Source organism: Petromyzon marinus, chromosome 45 (genome assembly GCF_048934315.1).
Source record: "Petromyzon marinus isolate PM22_M1 ecotype Great Lakes invasive population chromosome 45, UKy_Petmar_22M1.pri1.0, whole genome shotgun sequence".
NCBI classification, from domain to species: domain Eukaryota; kingdom Metazoa; phylum Chordata; class Hyperoartia; order Petromyzontiformes; family Petromyzontidae; genus Petromyzon; species Petromyzon marinus.
In genome coordinates, this window is record NC_133711.1 from 10,079,537 (window position 1) to 10,101,651 (window position 22,115).

Consider the following 22,115-nt stretch of genomic DNA (forward strand, 5'->3'; position numbering starts at 1 on the left):
AACACACACACACACACCAGACACACACACACACCAGACACACACACACCAGACACACAACACACACCACACATACACACCAGACACACACACACACACCAGACACACACAACACACACACCAGACACACACAACACACACACCAGACACACACAACACACACACCAGACACACACAACACACACACCAGACACACACCACACCAGACACACACAACACACACACACCAGACACACACCACACACACACCAGACACACACCACACACACACCAGACACACACAACACACACACCAGACACACACAACATACACACACCAGACACACAACACACACACACAGCAGACACACACCACACACACACAGCAGACACACACCACACACACACCAGACGCACACCAGACACACACCACACACAACATACACACACCAGACACACAACACACACACACACACCAGACATACACCACACACACACCAGACGCACACCAGACACACACACCAGACGCACAGAACACACCAGACGCACAACACACACACACACCAGATGCACAGAACACACCAGACGCACAACACACACACCAGACACACAACACACACCAGACACACACACACACCAGACACACACACACCAGACACACACACACACCAGACACACACAACACACACCAGACACACACACCACACACACACCGGACACACACCAGACACACACACCAGACACACACACCGGACACACACACCGGACACACACAACACACACCAGACACACACAACACACACACATCACACCAGACACACACAACACACACACATCACACCAGACACACACAACACACAACAGACACACACCAGACACAACACACACACACCACACACACACACACCGCCACTGCACCCCAAGCTCATCCTCTGTTGATCATTGTCCGGCAGCGATTTGCGCTCGCGCATCCTGCCCACACCCACCAACCTCGACTCCCGCATCGAGCGCAACCTTCATGCGAAAATCAACGCAGCACCTTGCCCCAAAACCAAAATCATTCCCGCGCACACGTACACGCGCGCTCGCGCACACACAGACTGCCTGCTCAATAATCATGCTAGATTGCATTTGATAAGGGGATTAGCTCCGTCGCAATTTTCACCGAGACCAAATATTAGACGTTCATTTTCCCCGCGTGGGTCCGCGCATCTCGAGCGCTCCCAAAGAGCGACTGTTCGAGCCACCGCGTCCGCGGCGCCAGTTCCGACGTTCGCCACCACCAGGTCACCATCAGACCACCACCAGGTCACCATCAGACCACCACCAGGCCATCACCAGGCCATCACCAGGCCACCACCAGGCCATCACCAGGCCACCACCAGGCCACCATCAGGCCACCACCAGGCCACCATCAGGCCACCACCAGGCCATCACCAGGCCACCACCAGGCCACCACCAGGCCAACACCAGGCCATCACCAGGCCATCACCAGGCCATCACCAGGCCACCACCAGGCCATCACCAGACCACCACCAGACCACCACCAGGCCATCACCAGACCACCACCAGACCACCACCAAGCCATCACCAGGCCACCACCAGGCCACCACCAGACCACCACCAGGTCATCACCAGGCCACCACCAGGCCACCACCAGACCGTCACCAGACCGTCACCAGGCCACCACCAGGCCACCACCAGGCCACCACCAGGCCATCACCAGGCCACCACCAGGCCACCACCAGGCCATCACCAGACCACCATCAGGCCATCACCAGGCCATCACCAGGCCACCACCAGGCGTTTCTAATGACCGCCGTGACGCCAGCACGAACCCCAGGGGCGCCGGTGCTCTGGGTCGCGCCGCCGAGCGTCCGCTCTCCTTCATCGGGAGACTGGCGCCAGCGCGCACGCACAAAACAAAGACAAAGATCCCCCGTGTAGCCTTAACAGACTGTAGGGGCAAATGCTGTTAGCGAGTAGCACCTATGAAGGTCGGCACAGCACACGAGGGGGTGGGTGGGTGGCCAGCACCACGCCCGGCCGCCTTTGTCTCCCCAGTGGTGATGTTGACACACCGCACCAGGTACTCACGTGAGGCAGAGTCAACCTAGGGGAGGACGAGGACCGGTTCAGATAATCGTCACCGGTGTTGAACATGAGCAGGCTCCGCACCCGGGTCGCCAGGTTTCATAGCGGCAGCGTAGCGCTAACCGCTAACCGCTACCGCTGCCCGCACGCGTGCGTGCGCCAGGACCGGCTGAGCGCACTCCGCCGCTCGATCGCCGCTGCAGTCGTCTGCGCGCAGACGCTGAGAACAGCCTTCGGGTTAAATACGCGCTCAATCAATCTCGCCCTTCCGTGGCGGCTCCGGCAGAAGCGCGGGAGCCTCACGAGGACCAAACAACAGCTCGGCATCTCGTCAACCGACAGGGGCTTAACGGCGGCTCGCAGCGCCGGCGAAAGTTACAAAACGCCGTCGGCGGAGTTTTACCGCCGTTACCATTCGCCGCGCGCGCGCGCGTGCCGGACAAAAACGGGGATGTTTTTTTTTTGTGCTCGGAAACTAATCAGGGGCCGATTTCTTTGTGTTGTTTCTCCGCGTCCCTCGGGGAAGGAGGAACAGAGGCGCCCGCAACCGCCGCCCCCAAGTCGGCAGCGGCAGGGGTTCGAGCAAATGAGTGCTTTTCAAATGAAAAGAAGTGCAAATTAATTTTATAGCAAAAATTTAAAAAAGCCATGCGCAACAAAACTAATCAGAAAAACAACAACAACAACAACAACCACCACCCACGCTCACCGGCAACGTGGGCGGAGCGGCGACGCAGCTGCGCCAAGAACCCAGCCACCCCAGTTCAATTCCCGGCTAACATCACTGGTGAGTGCGAGGTCGATCTGAGCCAGCTCGGTCTCCCCCCCCCCCCACCCCCATCCTTTACCAAGCTGCACTGACCAGTGTGGAGAAGTATGGCGCAACAACCCCCACGACCACGACCGGCACACAAACATCAGGAGGTCATAGGTCGCACATAGATCACCATCAACCCTATGGATCCCTGGTTCCTTCTGGTCAGAATGACCCCTGACTCTTCTCTCTCTGCAAGCCACCTCCACCGATCTCCACCCCCCCCCCCCACCCCCGTGCTCTCCCCCTCCAACCGCTTTGCTCTCCCCGGACGACAAGTGCGGCCTCATCATTCTCCGTTCCCTCTTCACCTCTGGTTGCCACACGGCACCCCGCCCGCCAAGAGAGCGGCACGCACGGCTCGCGCTGCGGGTGCCCGCGGGTGCCCGCGGCCGGTTTGCGTTTTCATCTAAAGATTCGCGTGCACCTTCGCCGCTCGTTAATAAGGCCCCCCACCCCCCACCCTCTTCTCCCCGTAACCTCCGGCTTACCCCGCTACTTCTCTTCTCTCCCCCTCCCCTCTTCCTCCATACAAGCCTGAGACCCCCCACCCACCCCCCACAATATTGAACATCTCCCCACCCCTTTGTTTCCGCATCCCCTCCCCCCACGTTACATCTAAAAAACGATTGCTCTACGGACTCGACTATTGTTTTCTTACGTGAATGAGCCAATAGATTCTCTCCCCCCCCCCCCCCCCGGGGGTTGACTGTTCCCCCGCTTAAACAGACCGAACGCGTTGGGCGCATAGCCCTGGCGGGGATTGGCGTACGGTGGGTTTGTTTGGTCACCCGGCGCTTTGCCACGGGCCTCCGTTCTTGTGTTCAACAAAAACCGCTCAGTTCACGGCGCCGATAGCGGACACCGTGCTGCACTTGACGTCCCCTTTAAATGACGGCGCCGCGACCGCTGCCTGCGTCCCCGCTGGGGGCCGCCCCAATTACAAACCCCACGTAGCTGTACCACGGCGCGCCCGCTGCGTGACGCGTACATCCGACTCGCACGCCACATGACCAGGGATGCTGCTGCTGCTGCTGCTGCGGTGTACTGGTTAGTGGCACGCCAGGCTTGCGAGCCAGAGGTCGCCGGTTCAATTCCATCTCCACGGCGCGACAGCTGCAACGATTGGGCCAAGTTTTTCCCGAATTCCACCCGGCCACTGTCCACTTCAGCGGTATCAATTGGTGCAGCACATTGAGTCGGTCAGCAGGTCACGTGTGGTGGGGTAAAATGTGGGTAAAAGCCACCACGTCTCCCAAAACGTCCATCCAGCGTGGAAGGGTAGACCAAAAGTACCCTCCAGAGGGACGCCCCGGAGCTCTCTCTAGCGGCGGCTCCTTCCGCCAGCGTTGGCGGAAGGAGCGGGCGACTGCGGGGGCTGCGCCTTCGCCGGTCGTTAAAGCCGCCAAACGATCGCGCACGCCGGAGCCGAATTCACGGCGCGGCGAGACGCGGCCGCCGGCGAACTGCTCGCGCCGAGGCCCAGAGAGAAGCCCGGGAGGCGGGCGGCTGTGGAAATCCTGAGCAGACCATTAGCAAACGCCCCCCCCCCCCAACCCCACCCCCCCCACGTGGTGAACCGTTGCGAGCCTCGGTGAAACTCCGCGGAGACGCTTACGAGACAATCGCTCAGCTTCCCCCCCGAAGCTGCACTAGAATTATATCACGGTATCGCAGAACGCTATGGGTTCATTGCTCGAGTAATTTATCGTTTGAATGGTGAACTTAAAACGTAAGGTCACGTTGAAGGTAAACAATAAAATAATAAAATATATATAAAACAATAATAAATAAATACACCGTTTACAAATAAATAAGTAAATGCGAACCGCCACTTCTTTCAAATGTTTCTTGCCGTTGGTTTTTCACACCTGATGACGACCGCTTGTGTTATGGTCGAAACGTCGTGATAATTTTTTATTGTTTCATATATATTTTATTATTTTATTGTTTACCTTCAACGTGACTTTACCGAAAGCGCTAAGAATATGAATTACTGCAGTCACGAAAGCTTTAAATCAAAATTTAAAACGTAAGGTTTCTTGGCCAACGCTCGCACAAACCGTGTAAACACACAAAGCGCCGCTTTGTTCCACCACCAAACATTGCTCACGCAATAACGGGCAATCCCGCGATCACGTGACGTCAGTTCGGGGGCGAAAACAAGGAGACGGATAATCATTTCATGAAAACGGGAATGACCATCCCACAGGTATGGTGGCAGTTAACAAGAGCTATGTGAGTATTGCGACAATAAAAAGCCGTCGAGTTATTTTATCCTATAACGAGCGCGGGTCTTTTTTCTAACACAACCTCACGTTCGTGTCCATTGGCCTGCGTGCCATTCCGAGCAAATGCCTCTTTATCCCAGCGGGCATTTATTTGAACGATAAAACTAGGCCTCAGTCTCATCAACAGGGGCGGTTGGCTGTTAACCAAAATGACGCTGGGCTGGTAAGCGAAAGCCCTCCATGAACACTCTGGCGTGCGTTCATCGCAGTAACGCAAACCAAATAGGATTTGTTTAATATATACGAGTTATCTTGGGGAGAGTGTTGGCACAGTGGTTAGAGCACTGCGTTGTAGCATCAGCCCCGACCACTGGAGGAGCCAGTTGGGGGGGGGGGGGGGTGAGGTGGCACATGCCCCCCCCAATGATCAGATCAAAATCCCTAATTTCGATCGGATCATTGGGGTTTATTAGTAATTAATCGGCATTTTGTGACCCCCACTGCCACTGTGTAGCATATTATTACGTGCCAGGGACTTTGTGAGATGATAGGGCAATAGTCCGAGTCCATAATTGGCAATAAGTAACGGCAAAGCAGTTATAAGTGACTCACAGAGTTGTGCGCAGTTGCGTATACAGCACACGACTTCCCTGAAGGCAAACACCTTCAGCGAGCGCGATGCCGATCACACACGGTTCGAATTAAGACTTGCTTACTAACAACTCCTATAATGTTTCATTGCTGGAGGGGTTGCCCCCCCTACCTGAAAATCCTGGCTCCGCCATTGCCCCCGACTATCCTCAGTGGCGAGTGATAACCTAACCTGCCCTGAGGACTGCCTTTCACCAAATGACCAGCGTGGTGAAGCATGATGTCGGGTGGCATTTATCCAGCAGCGTATTGACAAAAGACACTCAATCATCATTCATAATGTTGCCATCGTTAACGACAGCGGCACGCGTCAGTGTTATGTTTAATTATTGAGATTCGCACTCACGCAAAACAAAGATCCCCCGTAGAGCCTTTAACAGACTGTTGGGGCAAGTGCATCTATGAAGGCCAGAATGGCACGCGAGGGAGCGGGTGGCCAGCACCACGCCCAACCGCCTTTGTCTCTCCAGTGCCAATGTTCGCACATCGCACCAGGTACCTCGTTTCAGGTCGAGTTGACCTAGGGGAGGCCAAGAATCGGTTCAGATAATCGTGACCGGTGTTGGCCGTGATGACGCCGGGTTCGCAGCACGGCGCGCTAACCGCTGCACCACCGCTCTCCCCGCGCACGTACGGTGCAAAGCGACACAGAATCGGAGCGGCAGGCGGCCGTCACGTGGTGTTTGGCAGCCGCTACGCACGCACCGGCGACTGTAGGTCATCTCGGCGCCGCTCGGCGCCGCTCGGCACCGCTGTCGAAACGTACAGAGGAGGCCACACAACGCGAGCTCATTCCGCACGACTCCCTGCAGCGTGGAAACACGGAGGTCGTAACGCACGAGTTGGGGGACGGGCGGGCGGGCGGGCGGGCGGGGCACATCGATGGCCACGCACGACCCTCGTTACGGTTTCCCCGTGCCGCGGCAGCGCCCGCGGAGACCGCCGCCGTCGCGCGAGTGGCACGTGGCAGCGAAAACCCCCCGCGGGAGGGAGCAGGGAAGGGGTAAATTAATGCCGAGTCGCCTCGACGGTCCCCAAAGCACAATTACGGCGAGTCATCACGTGAGCTGGAACGATGCGCCGAGTCGTCAAAATCGCTTCACCGAGCGGAATCACGACGGAGCCATTGAGTCGCTCGACAGAGCTGAAATTACGATGGCCCGTTTAGTTGTCCCACCGGGCGCAATGATGCCGAGCCGTCAAGTAAACCCGCCGCGTCTCGCGATCTTGCACCGTCGTCTCCGTCCGCGGCGGCGGATCTCACGCCGAGACGTCGAAGTCGGCCGACGAGCAGCGGATACGCGGGCGGCACCCGAACCCCGGAGCCGATCGAGCAGGACCGGAGGGGAGACGCGCGGATTCGCCTGGCTCCGTGCGCAGTAACACGGGCCGTGCGTTTGTGATGGCACGCGGGACGCGGGCAGACCGCATTGGCCGACCGCCGCCGGGCTTAAACGCCGGGCTTAAACGCCGGGCTTCATCAATTGGCAGCCCACGGGACAGGTGTGGCTCACGAAGGGCCCTTGGAGTGGCTCGTCGAGAGATACGAGCCGCCGGGATATAACGAGAGAGAGAGAGATTCGTGAAATGAGAGAGAGAGAGAGAGACATGCACGAGGGACGGAGACGAGAGAGCTGCAGACGAGAGACACGGATCGGTGGTCGCGTGCGGAGATGGAAACGACGCCAAGCGGCATCAAAACATTCACACGCGTAAAGCATACGACGTCACGTGGCACGACATTGTATTGTGCGGCCTACGGGTGAAAATATCGTTGAATGATCCGACTTCAGAGGACGCCGCCGTGTTTTGTTTGCAATGCGAGACACGCACGTTTGGGTTTTACCCCCGGCGAGTAGGATTTCGCGGTTGGGCTGTATGGCTCTCCGATGTTTTTGGTTTCTACCGTGTGCTGTTTGGCACGATGCCGGATGTTTCACTCCACGTGCTGGCACGAAACGTCGGACAACGTGCCCCCATATAGCCTCAACAGAACGTTGGGGCACGTGCTGTGAGCCAGCGCCCCTGAAGACCGGCACGGCAAGATGTTTACACACCGTACCAAGTGCTTATTTGAGACTGAGTCGACCTAGGGGAGGTCCAGGTCAGGTTCAGACAATCATCACCGGTGTTGGCCATGAGCGGGTATCGAACTCGGATCGCCGGGTTCAGAGTGCAGAGCGCCCACCTCTACACCACCACTCCGCATTATGGTGCAACACCGCGCGGCATTATGGTGCAACACCACGCGGCACAACCCGCCCACGCATCGGAGCACCACGCTTGGGTCCTCATGTCCTTACGGTGGTTTGGTGTTGAGTTGTAATAGAGGTGTTTTGGGTTAGATCGCGTAAACATATAAAGGTGTCGTTAAAACCCGCCACCACCCGACATAGCCAACTAGTAAGGGTTGTCACGTAAACAGAACGTGCCAATTCGTCACTAGTACAGCACGCCGGTGTGTTGGAGAACCAAGCCAGTAATTACAACTAGCTTCGTCAGGCGACCCAGGTTTGTGTCGAGTTGTGTTGAGCTCCCCCCCTTTGGGGAGCGCGGCACGCACCGACCGTCCACGGCTTGTCCCGCCCGGGAGCCAGGCGGCACGGGTCCGTGTAGTGCGAGAAGAGACGGTGCTGCTGTTCCTTGCGGTCATCTGGAGCCACATGCACACACACACACGCATTACACATACAACAACAACCGCCATTCGCCACTAAATGGCGGTGACGTCACCACGACGCTTGTGCCAGGCCATGTGCACATTGAGGCCACGTGAAGTGTCGAACGCCCGCTGGCAGGAGGTCACGGGGCAGACCCAGGTGCCACGGGTCGACTGACTGAGATGACTGGCTGGTGCACCACCTGTGCCCCCGACTGTGCCAACCTGCTGTGCTTTAGCCACCCGGCACTCCACTCGTTGTTGTGAGCGTCGCTCCTCCGCCCTCCGTTGTTGTTGGAGGGCGACTGCCTCCAACTGCCCAGTAGCGTCCTTCACGAGCCTCCTCCACAGAGGCCGGTCTTGACACGGCTGGTACCAGTCATCGGCAAGTCCACTCACCTCCACGTCCTCCTGTACCACATCACTCCATCTCTTCTCTAGCCCGTGCCGCGCCCATTTAGCCCCCTCGATCCGGCCAAACAAAAGCTGTTTCGGCATGCGGTGGCTGGGCATGCGGCTACATGACCCAGCCAACGCAGCCTTGCCTGCCAGAGGAGCTCACAGATGGGACCTTGCCCAGATCTTTCAAAGATTTGTGAGCACCTCACACAATCCAGCCTGGTTAAACCCAGGATGGATCGTAGGCAGGCTAGCCTAAATGTTTCTAACCGGCGAAGATGTTCCATTAAGGGGGTCCACGTTTCGCAAGCATAGAGAAGGGAGGGAATGACCGTGGCCGAGAAGACCTGAAGCTTAGTGTGGAGCGACAGACCAGGTAGTTTCCACACAGTGTTACGCAACCGATGAATTGATTCGGAGTGAGACCTCTGCTGTTAAACTGGAGCCGGTCATAAGCACACTGCCCAGGTATAGGAAACTTTCCACTCTCTCCACAACTGCCCCATCACCGATTTGAAGTTGTGGGGGTGGAGTGTCCGATGGTACAAAATATTCAGGCAGGTGCTTAGTTTTGGTGGGGCTGACGGTATGGCCCCATCTCTTAGTGGCACGCTCCAGTCTCAGCAGCAGCGTCTCCAACTCCTCCTCTGAATAAGCAGCTGTTACCAAATCATCGGCATACATAACGTGGTTGAGCAATAAGGAGCCATCCCTTGACCGCACCCGGGCATCGATCAGCCTCCCATCATATCTGTACCAAATGGAGATTCCCCCGGTACAGATATTGAAGGCTTCACGAACTACGTGGTCAAAATAGATGTTAAATTATGTGGGAGCCCGAGGACATCCCTGTCACACCCCAAAGTGTACAGGGAATGGCTCTGACTCCCGGCCACATAGTTTTACCCGAGCCCGCTCACCATCATAAAGGTCCTTAATGATCGTGAGCAGGGGGTAAGGGACTCCAAAAGCATGAAGAACAACCCAGAGCCCAGGCCTATTGATGGTATCATAGGCCTTGACCAGGTCAATAAAGCAGAGATGTAGGTCTTGTTGGAATTACCTGCACCTCTGCTGTAGCAGACGGACAGAAAATATGGCATCTGTGCAGGACCGCCCTTTCCTGAAACCGCATTGGGCCTCCGTAAGCCTCTCCTCAGCGTGCCTGGCAAGGCGATGTTGAATAATCCTTGCCAGGACCTTTCCCGGCACACTGAGGAGTGAGATGCCCCTGTAGTTGTTACAGTCTGTGCGGTCCCTCTTCTTAAAGAGGGGGACCACCAGGGCATCCTTCCAATCCTGCAGAACCCGTCCAGTGGTCCAGACTGTTGTTATGATGTCATATAGGGCAGTCTGTGCACAGACGCCACCCTCCCTCAGCATTTCGCTTGGGAGATCATCTCTGCCCGGTGTCTTTCCTGTTCTCAGACACCGGATCGCCTTCAGTACTTCCTCAACGGATGACACCTCAGCCAGCCACTCACAGGGGGTGACTTCTTCCAATATTTGAGGCACCGTAGCCTCAGCAGGGTCATCCCCACTTTGTGCCACGATGTTTTCCTGGCTGAGTGGTTTCCCCTCCCCCAGGACCTCACAGAAATGCTCAGCAAATCTGCAAACCTGTTCCTGGGGGTCGGAGATTGGAACACTGTTTTTTCCCCTCATGATGGTAATAGGTGTGGCGCTGCAGGTTACTTTTTTGATGGAGTTAAATAGAGATTTGTGATCGCGGGCCACTGAGGCAGACTCCATCTCCTCAGCAACCTGCGACCACCACCCATCCTTGCAGCGCCTCACGGCTCTCCGAACCTCCGAGCGAAGGCTGCAGTAAGCCTCCTCATTCTCTAACGTGGGATTTTGTAGCCGATGACAGTGGGCTTGTCGCTTTTTCTCAACTATCCTGAACACCTCCTGTCAGCCAGGGTCTCTGGGGAGGTCTGGACCGCGTACCAGAAGCAGCCATTGCAGCTGCATGAGTCACAGTCCTAAACCTCGCCCATTTACCCTCAACATCAGGAGGAGTGGGGGACGATGCCAACCCCAGCCGCAAGCGATGATGAAATTCTCGCTTGCAACTTTCATCAGCTAACTGAGACCAGGCCACTTTAGGTTGGAATGGGGTTCTGGGTGTACACCCACCACCGGAGTGGAAAAATGGCAGGCGCATCTTACAGATGACTAGTCGATGGTCAGAGGGCAGATCAGCTCCACGGTAGGTCCTGGTGTCAAGGACATGGGCTCGCATCCGCTGGTCCATCACTATGTAGTCCAGCAGATGTTCTTGCTTGGACCCAGCATTCATCCATGATGTTGTGTGGATGCGCCGATGCCGGAACAGCGTGTTGGTAATTACAAGCCCATGGGCTGCACAAAAATCTAGCTGCCTCCTACCATTGTTATTGAACTGATCTGGCCCATGCCCTCCAAACACTCAAGACCAGGTGCCAGCATCATGACCAACTCGGGCATTGAAGTCACCCAACAAGATGACTCTATCCCGAGGGGCCACTTTAGCCAGCACCTGTGACAGAAGGTCATAGAAGGCATCTGACTCATCGGCTTTGCCTGCATCCCTCCACGGATGTTCGTCTTCGGTGGGGGCATAAGTAACCACGACCACCACTCCTTGCCTCCGGTTGATGGGAAGGCGAGCCCAAAGTAGCCTGGGACTTACAGCTTCCCACACCTCACCGCCACGCTCCCACGCACCCTTCATTATTTTGTTCAAAAGAAGAGCCACACCCTGTTGTTTGGCAGTCTGCTGCCCCAAGTAGAGGACTGTCCACCCATAATGGTGAAGGAGTCAGAACCGGTCCACCGGACCTCCTGAATGCCACAGAGATCCAGGCGGTACCGGTCCAGCTCCCGACAGAGGAGTGGCAGCCTCTCCTCCGCAGTGAGCGTTCGAACATTCCACGTGGCCACACGAAGTGGCTTTTCGTTGTTTCTGGAGGAGCCCCGAGGGTAGAGATTCAATTTCCTGGCTCCGCACATTGAAGTTTGGCCAGGAGACGTCATAGACGCCTGAAGGTGGAGGGGTTACCAGCCCCTCGCACCCGTCCAGAGCCCCCGTTTAGCCACTGTGGTGGTCACAGACGACATGAGGGGAGAGGCCAATCGGAATTGCCCCCCCCACAGCACTGTTCACCACAGAGTTGCCCGTCCGGCACCGCGAGGAGGTAGGGGGTTGTTTTGCCAGACTACACATACACACGAGCATTACACACACACACATTACACACACATACACGAGCATTACACACACACACCCGCATTACAAAGACTTGACACCGAGATGTGCACGATGAGACGAGGCGCTTGGGGCTGCCTCCAGCGGGCTCCTCCACCCCCTCCACCTCCCCCCCAACGGCATCACCAAGCCACCGACCTTCGGAGGAGTTGTCGAAGTTGAAGTCCCCGCACAGGATGTCGAAGACGACCAGGTCCTGCGGGCGCGCTGGGTCCGACGTCGCCTCCACAAACTCCTCCTTCCACTCCAGCAGCCGGTCCAGCTGCTCGCAGCGGATGTCGGCATCCTCTGCGCACGCGGCCCACGCTCGTGAGAAACCCACGCACGCCCACGCACGCCCACGCACGCCCACGCGTGCCCACCTATGCCCACGCACGCCCACGCACGCCCACGCGTGCCCACCCATGCCCACACCCACGCACGCCCACGCGTGCCCACCCATGCCCACACCCACGCACGCCCACGCGTGCCCACCCATACCCACGCACGCCCACGCCCACCCACGCCCATGCGTGCCCACCCATGCCCACGCCCACCCACGCCCACGCGTGCCCACCCATGCCCACGCACGCCCACGCGTGCCCACCCACGCCCACGCACGCCCACGCGTGCCCACCCATGCCCACACCCACGCCCACGCGTGCCCACCCATGCCCACACCCACGCACGCCCACGTGTGCCCACCCATACCCACGCACGCCCACGCCCACCCACGCCCATGCGTGCCCACCCATGCCCATGCCCACCCACGCCCACGCGTGCCCACCCATGCCCACGCCCACCCACGCCCACGCGTGCCCACCCATGCCCACGCCCACCCACGCGTGCTTACCCATGCCCACGCCCACGCACGCCCACGCGTGCCCACCCATGCTCACGCCCACGCGTGCCCACCCATGCCCACGCCCACCCACGCCCACGCGTGCCCACCCACGCCCGCCCCCGAACACTTGACAGGACTCTCCAGAAAACGAGTCTTCAGACTCAAGCAAGGCATTGCTGAGTAAACAAGTGCAGGAGAAATAATACAACTATAATATAATACAAACGACCCTCGCGATTTCGGCTAGGTTACCTTCCAGGGCTTGCAGATGCGTAGAGGCGATGTATCCCACAATCCTCTGGTCCTGTGCAGTGCTTCCCACGTGCACCTGAGGGTGACACCACAAGAAGCACGCGCTTGGTTATGTGTTTTGTACATTTTTTGGGGACATTATACAAGGCCTCACCCATTACGCAATGGGAATGTGGAATTTCCACCGCTGGCTCGGAATTTAAACAAGAGATGACCGCCAAAAGCCTCAACGCTCGTGTTGAGCCCAATGAGCTGTTATCTCCTTTATCAGAGGCAACCTCGCCACGCATGATAGCTCACAGAAGTGGCTTATGTCATCACAAGTGATCGAAACGCATGTTCCATAAATATGGATGGCAAACACCAGAGGACCCAGGGGACAAAACCGACAGGACCACAGAGAGAGAACATTCGAATTTCAAACGTACGTGCATCAGGGGTCGGGATCGAAACCAACGACCTCCCGCATAGCAGGTGACAGATATGATAATCTCACCACCACGGTGCCCATTTCTTCAGATCTTGGAAACTAAGCAGGTACAGGTGTTCCAGGCTGTTGCTGTTGCTGGGCTACACTTCGAGCAGAGGGTCCGGCCAAGTTTTCGCAGTCGATGTGGTTGATGTTGCGACGTGTGATCCTAATTGAGTACTTTGCAGAAAAGAAAGCGATGTTTTGGCCAATACCAGTTCTAAATGCATTGTATGGGTTTCATTAGTTACAGGAGGAGACCAGAGAACCCGGAGAAAATCCATGCAGAACAGAGGGAGAACATACAAACTCCCCTCGCAGACAGCCACTCGAGTTGGGAATCAAACCCCGGCCCTTCTTCCTGCGAGACACAAGTGTCACCACTTTGCCACGGGACCGCAGGGATATCTCAGAGATGGAAATGAGCAAACCTAAGTACGGTGCAGTCAAAACCTAGAATTTCAGGGGGGGGGGGGGGAGCCACCCAACCAACCCAACATTGCTTGCGTGGCTCTGCCCGGAATGGACTCCCCCCCCAGGTTCACCCCTCCCCCCCCCCGGGGCAGTGTGGGGCCTCCCTCGTGTGCCAGCAGCGTGCTGTTTAATCATAAATTCATGAGCAGTGACCCAGGAGCCTGGCTGGAGGCACTCAATCCCATCAGCGCTGCACGGGCAACGCAGCAAAGTAATAAACCAACATGACTAGGATTGATCACAAGGCTGGGGGTGAAAAAATGACGTGGCCCCAAACACACCATAGTAATTAAACAGCAGTGAGAGTCCATAATGGAGGTGGGTTTTTGTTTGGCCTTTTGGGATAAAATGTCCAGTGATGTCAGAATGGATGGGGAGTTAAGCCGCCAACCATCTCGGTTTGGCCAGGGCAGTCTCAATGGTTTCAAAAAGTGTGACCCAATCTCAAACCCCTCAATCCCCCCACACCCCTGCCACCACACCTCTCCAAATTGGGATTTTATCCCCGGTTTGAAATGTTCTGGCTACCTGAGTAGTGGGCGGGGCTAACGGAGCAGTGGGCAGGGCTAATAAAATAGTGGGCGGGGCTACCAGAGCAGTGGGTGTACCTGGCAGATTTGGACGGTGACTATCCACAGTAGGCAGAGCCAACAACAAGAGTGATGAGCGAATCCCCTTGTTGTGTGGGGCGGGCCAAGCGAGTTCGAGTGGGCGTGGCTATGAAAAAGTGGGCAGAGCCAACGGGAACGGGCTCCCGCTTAGCACGCGTCCACGTCGAGCCCACCAGAAATGCCGGTAACTTTAATGAGATGGCAGTGGCGAGGGGGCATCGATCAACGCGTGGTGAGCCACGTGGACACTACCGCGGCGGCAAACTCTCCCGCCACAATTTGCGAGCGACGGCGAATCCGATGCCAGGCCCGCAAACCCCCCACCACCGATGCTCGCCGCCACCCCTCCTCCCTCACCTTGGCGAAGAGGACGCCCTTGGCGGCAAGGATGTCCTCCTTCCGCCCGTTGGGATAGCAGTGGTAGGTGGCGTCCAGGATGGGGAAGCGGCTGGCGAGGAAGAGGCCGCTGTTGAAAAACTTGAACTGGCAGCCGTGGAAGGCGTAGACGCCCACGTCCGACAGGATGTAGGGGAAGCAGGGGTGCAGCTGCCCGCACAGGTTGGCCGCCGCCCGCTTGTCGAACACCTCCTGCAGGCACAGGAAGTCGAGGTCCGCGGGGAAGAACGGCGCCACCTCGCTGTAGATGTCCTCGCCGGTCTTGCTCGCCCGCTTGCGCGAGGCCTTCGCCATCCTCTCCGACAGGAGGTTGGCACAGGCGGCGGAGCGGTCGTTGTTCGCCTGCGCTTCCCTGCGCCCGTCCCCCGGCGGCGCCGCCTCCGTCCCGTTGGTCATCGCGTCGCGGTCCCCGTCCCCAAACTCGATTTTGACGCTGCAGGAATCCTCCTTGCTCTTCTCCCCACCGCCGCCACCGGTCCTGTCGTCTTCGGGCGTCTCCCTGTCGATGTACTGGATGTCTTCCCGGCTGCCCTGCTGCGGTCCGCCGCGCTTCTGCCCGCCCTGCTGCGCCGACGTGTGCGACTGCAGGGACGTCGTGCGTCTCAGCGCCCCGTACATGGAGCCGCCGCCGCCGCCGCCGCCGCCGTGCTGCTCCGAATCCAGGAGGCTCGTGTTGCTCTCCGACGTGTCGGTGGGCGAGTCCACCAGGATGCGGATGGGCGGGCGGCCCACCCCGTTGCGGATGCGAAGCCCCATCTCGCGGGACCGCCGCTGGGTGTGCGACAGGTTGCTGAAGCGCGCAAGCGAGTCGGGCAGCAGGCACACGTTGGCCGACGCGAACGAGAAGCTGCGTCCGCCCTGCCGCAGCAGGTCGGTCAGCGGCGGCCGCTGCCTGCTGGCCTGCCGATCCTTGCCGCCGTGGAAGGAGGAGTACGCGTACGGCCGCCGTGCCGACTGCAGGGGCAGCCACACGAGGAAGCCAAGCAGCGCGAAGGGCAGAGAGAGCAGGAACGCGAGGACGACCGCGGGCACCAGCACGCACAGGTAGAGCGGGCGCAGGTAGCAGGCGTCCTGGGCGCGCTCCTCGCGCTCTTTGCTGGTGGAGACGCAGACGGCGATGAGCCGGTCGGCGAGCCAGTATGTGGGGAACACGAGGGCCCAGGCGGCCGCGTGCAGGCCGCGGCAGCACGCGTTGGGGAACGGCGAGCGGTGCAGCACCATGGTGGCGTCGCCGGTTCCGGCGGCCCTCCTCCTCCGCCCACTAGACACCGCGGGGGTGGGAGGGCCATGCGGCGAGTGTGGCACTACCAGGCATCATGATGCCAAGCAGAGCTCGCCTGTACACGCACGCACGCACACGCACACCACACGCCTATAACAGAATAATAGCACAGGCTGGAAAACCGTACGTGCCACGCAACACACATGTAAGAAGCACACATCTATGGCAGTATTTTCGCTAGGTATGGGACTAGGTGTTTTAGCATCCTACCGCCTGTATTAACATCCTAAAACCTGTATTAACATTTTAACACCTGTATTATTGGCAGAAAGGGTCAAGAATTTATTTTTTATCATGAAGCACAGAGCCTCCGCCTGCATTCTGCAAAAAACCATCGGTATTTCCTGCAGAGGTGCATTGTGGTCCTCTTGTCACCGTTAAAACAAACTTGAGCAGATGTGACCGGCGTCAGATGCGTGGCCACGGCAGACGCGGCTCGCAAAGTCCGCCCCTGCACCCCCGGCGCAAAACAGAAGCGGCGGATCCCCCCCCCCCACCCGACCTCCCCAGCGTGGGGGGTGGGGGTGTCCAATTAACGGGTGACGTGGCTTGTGACAGTCTGTCGTGGCTGGGGACATCGGGAGGCTGCGGCGACTCACGGGCGTCTGTTGCCCACGTGAGGGTTTCTGCAGTTGTGCTGCCGCGTGCCGCTCTCTATCCCCCGCCCCCCCGCCGCCGCCCCCGCGTGTTTTTGACTGTCTTTTTGCCGCTTCGTGTCGTTTTGGCACGATGTTTCCGACGCTTCGCCCCGCGATGCTGGAGGCTTCTTCAGGAAGGGAATGTTGGGCACCTTGCCGAACAGCGCGCGGTGCATCCGAAGGGCACGCTACTGGGGAGCGAACGTCTAGCCCAAACATTTACGGACTCGGAACGCAAATTTAGAAAATAACATTCGTGCAAAACTGAGCACAATTTGTTCAAAATTAGGAAACATTCCCAGGGCCATCCACATTTCTCAAAGTCTTTGAATGTAATGAGTGTGCTCGGGGGGGGGGGGGGGGGGAAAGTCGTGAATAAGTAAAAGAAAAAGCAATTACGCTGAAAGAGCGCAGCTTTGCCAAACACACTTTAATTGCGTGAGTGCCGGCCGTCAGGCAACCCGGGGAAAATAAATTGCTCTTACGATGAGATTAACGGCACGGCCAGCACGAGCGCCACCTCCCCGGCCCGAACGTGAAGGCAGGAGGCCGCCGGCTGAGGCAACGCCCAAGCCCGGTCCGTACGCGGACCGGAACGGTCCGAGCGGCCGTGAAGTTGGTGCATCGTCGTCCTCTGGGCGGACTTTGGCGGCCGCGCCTGGGCGGTTTGTCGGCGAGCTGCGTGCACGGCGAGCGGGCGCGAGGCTGCCTGCTGATCGCGCGACGCTCGCGACTCAATCGTCCCGCGACTGCTGTGGCTGCAGAGAGGGCCGTCATTCCCCGTCGTCGTCAGTCGCTAGAAGAGGGTTGTTTGACCGTACTTCATCAAGTCGCTCAGTGCGGGCGGTCACCTGGTTCAAATTAAACTTGACGAACGAACGATTTTTCACCACCGGCGATGCAATTGCGATGTTGGTATCACACCACCAAGCACTACGCTGCCACTCGTCACACCTCCAAAGCCAGCACTAATGCCACATCGTACAACGCAATAACCGCATCTTGGGGCACTGCTATCTGCTGTGCCGCATTCTCAGCGTGGGTTTGACGGAGAGGTACCCGGCATTTCACCCCCACTGCATCCCCCCCCTCCCCCCCAGCAGTTACCACACACGTTGAGACAAAATCTCTCATTTACTATTGTCCAGGTCCGTCACAGACTAAAGTAGGTGGCATGCAACTTGGAGGCACGGCCATAGCAAGACTGGGTACGCTGGACGTGGTGTGCCGCCGTGTTGTGGCGATGTTTTCCGGCTGAAATTAAACCCCCCAATGCCGCTGGTCACAATCGACAAACGGAACGATCGCGGTGGCGGCTCTTCCAGTAAAACATTACAGAACCGCACGCGCACGCACGCACCCAACAAGCATGTCAAATTCATTAAATAAGGCAGCTCCATAGCACGGAGAGATACGCACGCTTGGAATTACATCGACGGACAGAAAAAGGAACGTGTGGATCAGAGAGCATACGGACGTTTAAGACATCGCACAGACTGGCAACAAAAAGTAAGTGAGCATGGGCAGGATGCGTTGCTCGAAGGCATGAGAGCCGGCGGTCGAGACTAACAACCGGGGCGGTAGGCAAAAGAGGGAGCGTGCCCACGAGGCTCGTCCACCACGGAGATGGAGCCACGAAATCAGTTCGCGCGCGGGCGCTAGGCGGTCTGCGAGAGATGAGGAATGCTTTGGGAGGCCGTCGTCCAGCGGCAGTGGACAGATCGCGGCTGATGGCGACCGAGTTGGGGGCAGCCCGTAGCGGTTCAGGCCATGGGCTCAGCTGCGCGGGCCTGCAGGGAGCGCCGTGGGCCCCCCGTGCTGGCCGGGGTCGCCCCGCGTGCGGAACGGCCGGCCCCATTATCTACGGGCCACGCGCGGCCCACTACCTCACGTCGTATGGCCCGTGGCCACGAGTGGCACCAAAACGATAATCATCCATCGCTCTAGCACTAATCAGGTACTAGAATGGGGGGGGGGGGGCGTATGTTGACGAGGCGACAGCAGTGCGAGACTAATTTTACAGTGCTCGGTCACTCCTGCCATTGCAAGGGCTTCATCGTATGGCGCGGCTTTACACACAAAAGACGCTGCGATTGGGCCGTTAGCAGATTAAACGCCGCACGATTGAGTGTGCGCAAGTCCCCATGGGGAAGATCATCTAAAGAGCATTCATCACTGCCGCGTCAGGGCTCTCTTCAATCCCGCCGGTGAAAAAGCGGCAGACAATCGATGAACCCTCCCCTCCTCCTCCCCTCCTACAATTTTGTAGATAATTCACTTCCACGCCCATCCATAAAGCCCAGCCCTCAGTAAACACACACATTTCTGTCACGCACGCTTGGAGTTACATTGAGAAACGAAAGAGGAACACGTGGATTTGTATAATGCACGTTATATGATAATAATAATAATAATATTTTCAGCTTGCAACGTGCCGCCGTAACGCAGCGTTCGCTCGCTCTAGAAGAGAGAGAACGACTCGGAGGCTGGACCACAGACAAGCGACAAGGCAGGCGCCCAGCGAGTCAGCACTCCCAACAATTGCCCAAGCTCTGCGGTCCTTTATATGTGTAGAGGTGTGATCAGCATCATTAACGAGTGCTTACATGTGGGAGGAAGCCGATAGACCCGGTGAAAACTCATGCGTGCAAGGGAGAAACGCTGTATTCCGTGCAGCCGGAATAGGCGGAGCCCGCTTTTTTGCTGTACCAACTCCTCGACGGCCACGGGAAGGGAGTTTCGCAACATTTGTACGAACCACCAACCCTCGCCGTTCCCAAAATGCACCAGCGCAGCTCACTCGTACAAAGTTGCTGTACTGCACTGAACGGGCTACACTGCGTCAATGGAGGACCTCTCATCAGGCAAAACACCGGTGTTTGGTTTAACGGGCCGCACCCTTGCCGATGAGAATCAGAAAGATGAAACCACACTGGCTCGGGGAAATGCATCATCATTTGAAAATTATCTAATGGAACCAAATGTTACTTTTTGTTTTTAAACGGACGAATAGACAAATTGCTGGCGCGATGCGACGACGTTCAATCAATTGGCTTGTGAGAGCGATCAATTGGGCTGCCAGTTAGCGCCGGGGGTTCGCATGGCTACGCGAGATCGCGCGATGACTCAGGATCACGTGGCTAAGTGGGATCACGCGACGACTCGGGATCACGCGATGACTCAGGATCGCGCGACTGCACGGGATCGCGCGACTGCACGGAATCGCGCCACGACTCGGGATGGCGTGACTGTGCGCGATCGAGCACGCGCACTTTCCCCATGCCATTACCGGGCCTCTCCGCCAGCAAATGCCACACTCACATCCGTGCAGAGAGCCAACAGAAGCTTTTAACAACACCGAAAATCATTAATGACCGGCATTGAAAAATAATATTCCGCTTGCGTGATTTGAAACTAGCAATAATTTGGCACAAAAGCAACGCACCTAACGCGTGGTCCCCGCATCACCATGATGCAGTGATTTGGTCGCGGTTACGGTTCAACTCAAAGAATCGATCGTTTTTTGGGGGGGGGCAAATTTTTAGCATCTCATTTATGTTTTGTTTGTGCATTTCTGTCCGTTCCGTCAGCCTGAAATGTGATGCTGGAATATAACGCATATAATATTTGCATGAACATCAAATAGCCGATTCTTACACGGAGGATCCGATGTATATCTTGTGAGCAGAAGAATCGATAATATGGTCACGAGTCGCTGACTAATTACACCAATAGAAAATGGTACTTTCAGGGAAAGAACCATCAAAACGCTTCATCTAGGATAATTCATATAAACTCTCCGACGTGTTTTCCGATCGTACCACGCGTTGTTCAGCGCGACGTCCAACGTTTCGCTCCCAATTCCGGGAGATTTTGCAGGGGCCGCGACGTCAGACACCGCGGCCGAACGGCACAAACAAATCGGAGAGCTGTGCAAGCAAAACGGCCGCGACAAACCTACTTGGCGGCAACTCAAATCACCCGCCACGAGTACCATGGAATAACATTCAGCGAAAAAAAAACACACACACACAGAGGATCGCATTAAGATTAAGTAGTTACGAGGCGATTACGCAATACAAACACAGCAATAATGGAGTGCTTCTAGATTTGAAGTTTTCGCGACTGCAAGAATCCATACTCGTACATAAAAAAATATAATAAAAAAAATGAAAAAACAACTCTATTAAATCACGACGTTTCGGAAGCAACACAAGCTTCCGTCATCAGAAGAAAAAAAATTGCTGTGATTTAATTTAGTTGTTTTTTCATTTTATTTTTTTACACCTACGTGACTTTACCGAATAAAACCGAAGAGTAATGGAGTGCTCTTGCCAATTATTTAAAGCAATTGAACTGCTGACAAAAGCCCAAGGCGGCGTTAACTAGTTTGGAGAATTAAGTGCAGAGAGCGCTTCTTCAGAAGACCCATAATTCTGATGGACTAAAACGACTGTTATTTCATGTTGGCAGGCAGAACCTGTTTCACTTTCCTTACGAATGGGGAAATATTACCCTTAAAATAACCGTTTTTTTTTGCTTATAACATATTGGGTGCGGAAATCTCTCATTTAAAATTGGGTGGCGTATCTTGCAGGGCTTCGTATTGGGGTGGGGTGGGGGTGTCTGTCGAGGTGCGGCGGCCAGGGACATACCTCCGCACCCGACACAACGCATCCAGCACAGTGCCGGACTAAGCTCGTGCGGGGCCTGGAGCATATGTTATAAAGTGGCCCTAAATAAAGAAATAAACACACAAATATTAAAACACGTACATTTTTTACTTGCACAGTAAAGTCATTGTATTTTTTCATTTGCTATACAGCCAGATAATATGACAAATCGCTAACCTTAAACACCCAGTCGTTCATAAAAGTTTAAGGCAGTACAGTACTATAGTAATAGAGCAAGTGCAGAATCGCTGAAACGGAATTTATAGCTTGAAAGCATCTAGCGCGGGCCCTTGAAAGTACGGGGCCCGTAGCTACTACACACGTAGCTACTACACATGCAGCTACTTTTGCTACGAGGATCATCCGGCACTGATCCAGTATCTCTCACTCTCTGAGGCCGCTGCTGCCTCCTCCGACCAT

The 22,115-nt window shown here is 56.6% G+C and overlaps 1 protein-coding gene across 2 annotated transcripts in view; it reads right to left on the bottom strand.

Moving 5' to 3' along the window:
- The window catches only part of LOC116952131 (sphingomyelin phosphodiesterase 3-like), a 46,639-nt gene that overhangs the window by 8,219 nt on the left and 16,305 nt on the right, over positions 1 to 22,115 (bottom strand). Inside the window, exons 1-5 of one of the 2 annotated variants that reach the window (XM_076074083.1) lie at positions 17,508 to 17,911; positions 15,064 to 16,439; positions 13,153 to 13,228; positions 12,216 to 12,365; positions 8,333 to 8,422 (exon numbers count right to left, since the gene is read on the bottom strand). In XM_076074083.1, the coding sequence (XP_075930198.1) occupies positions 8,333 to 8,422; positions 12,216 to 12,365; positions 13,153 to 13,228; positions 15,064 to 16,323 (1,576 nt within the window). In that variant the 5' untranslated portion in view covers positions 16,324 to 16,439; positions 17,508 to 17,911. Of the gene's footprint in view, positions 1 to 8,332; positions 8,423 to 12,215; positions 12,366 to 13,152; positions 13,229 to 15,063; positions 16,440 to 17,507; positions 17,912 to 22,115 lie in introns of those variants that run through there. The other variant, XM_032971194.2, reaches the window with a different exon arrangement.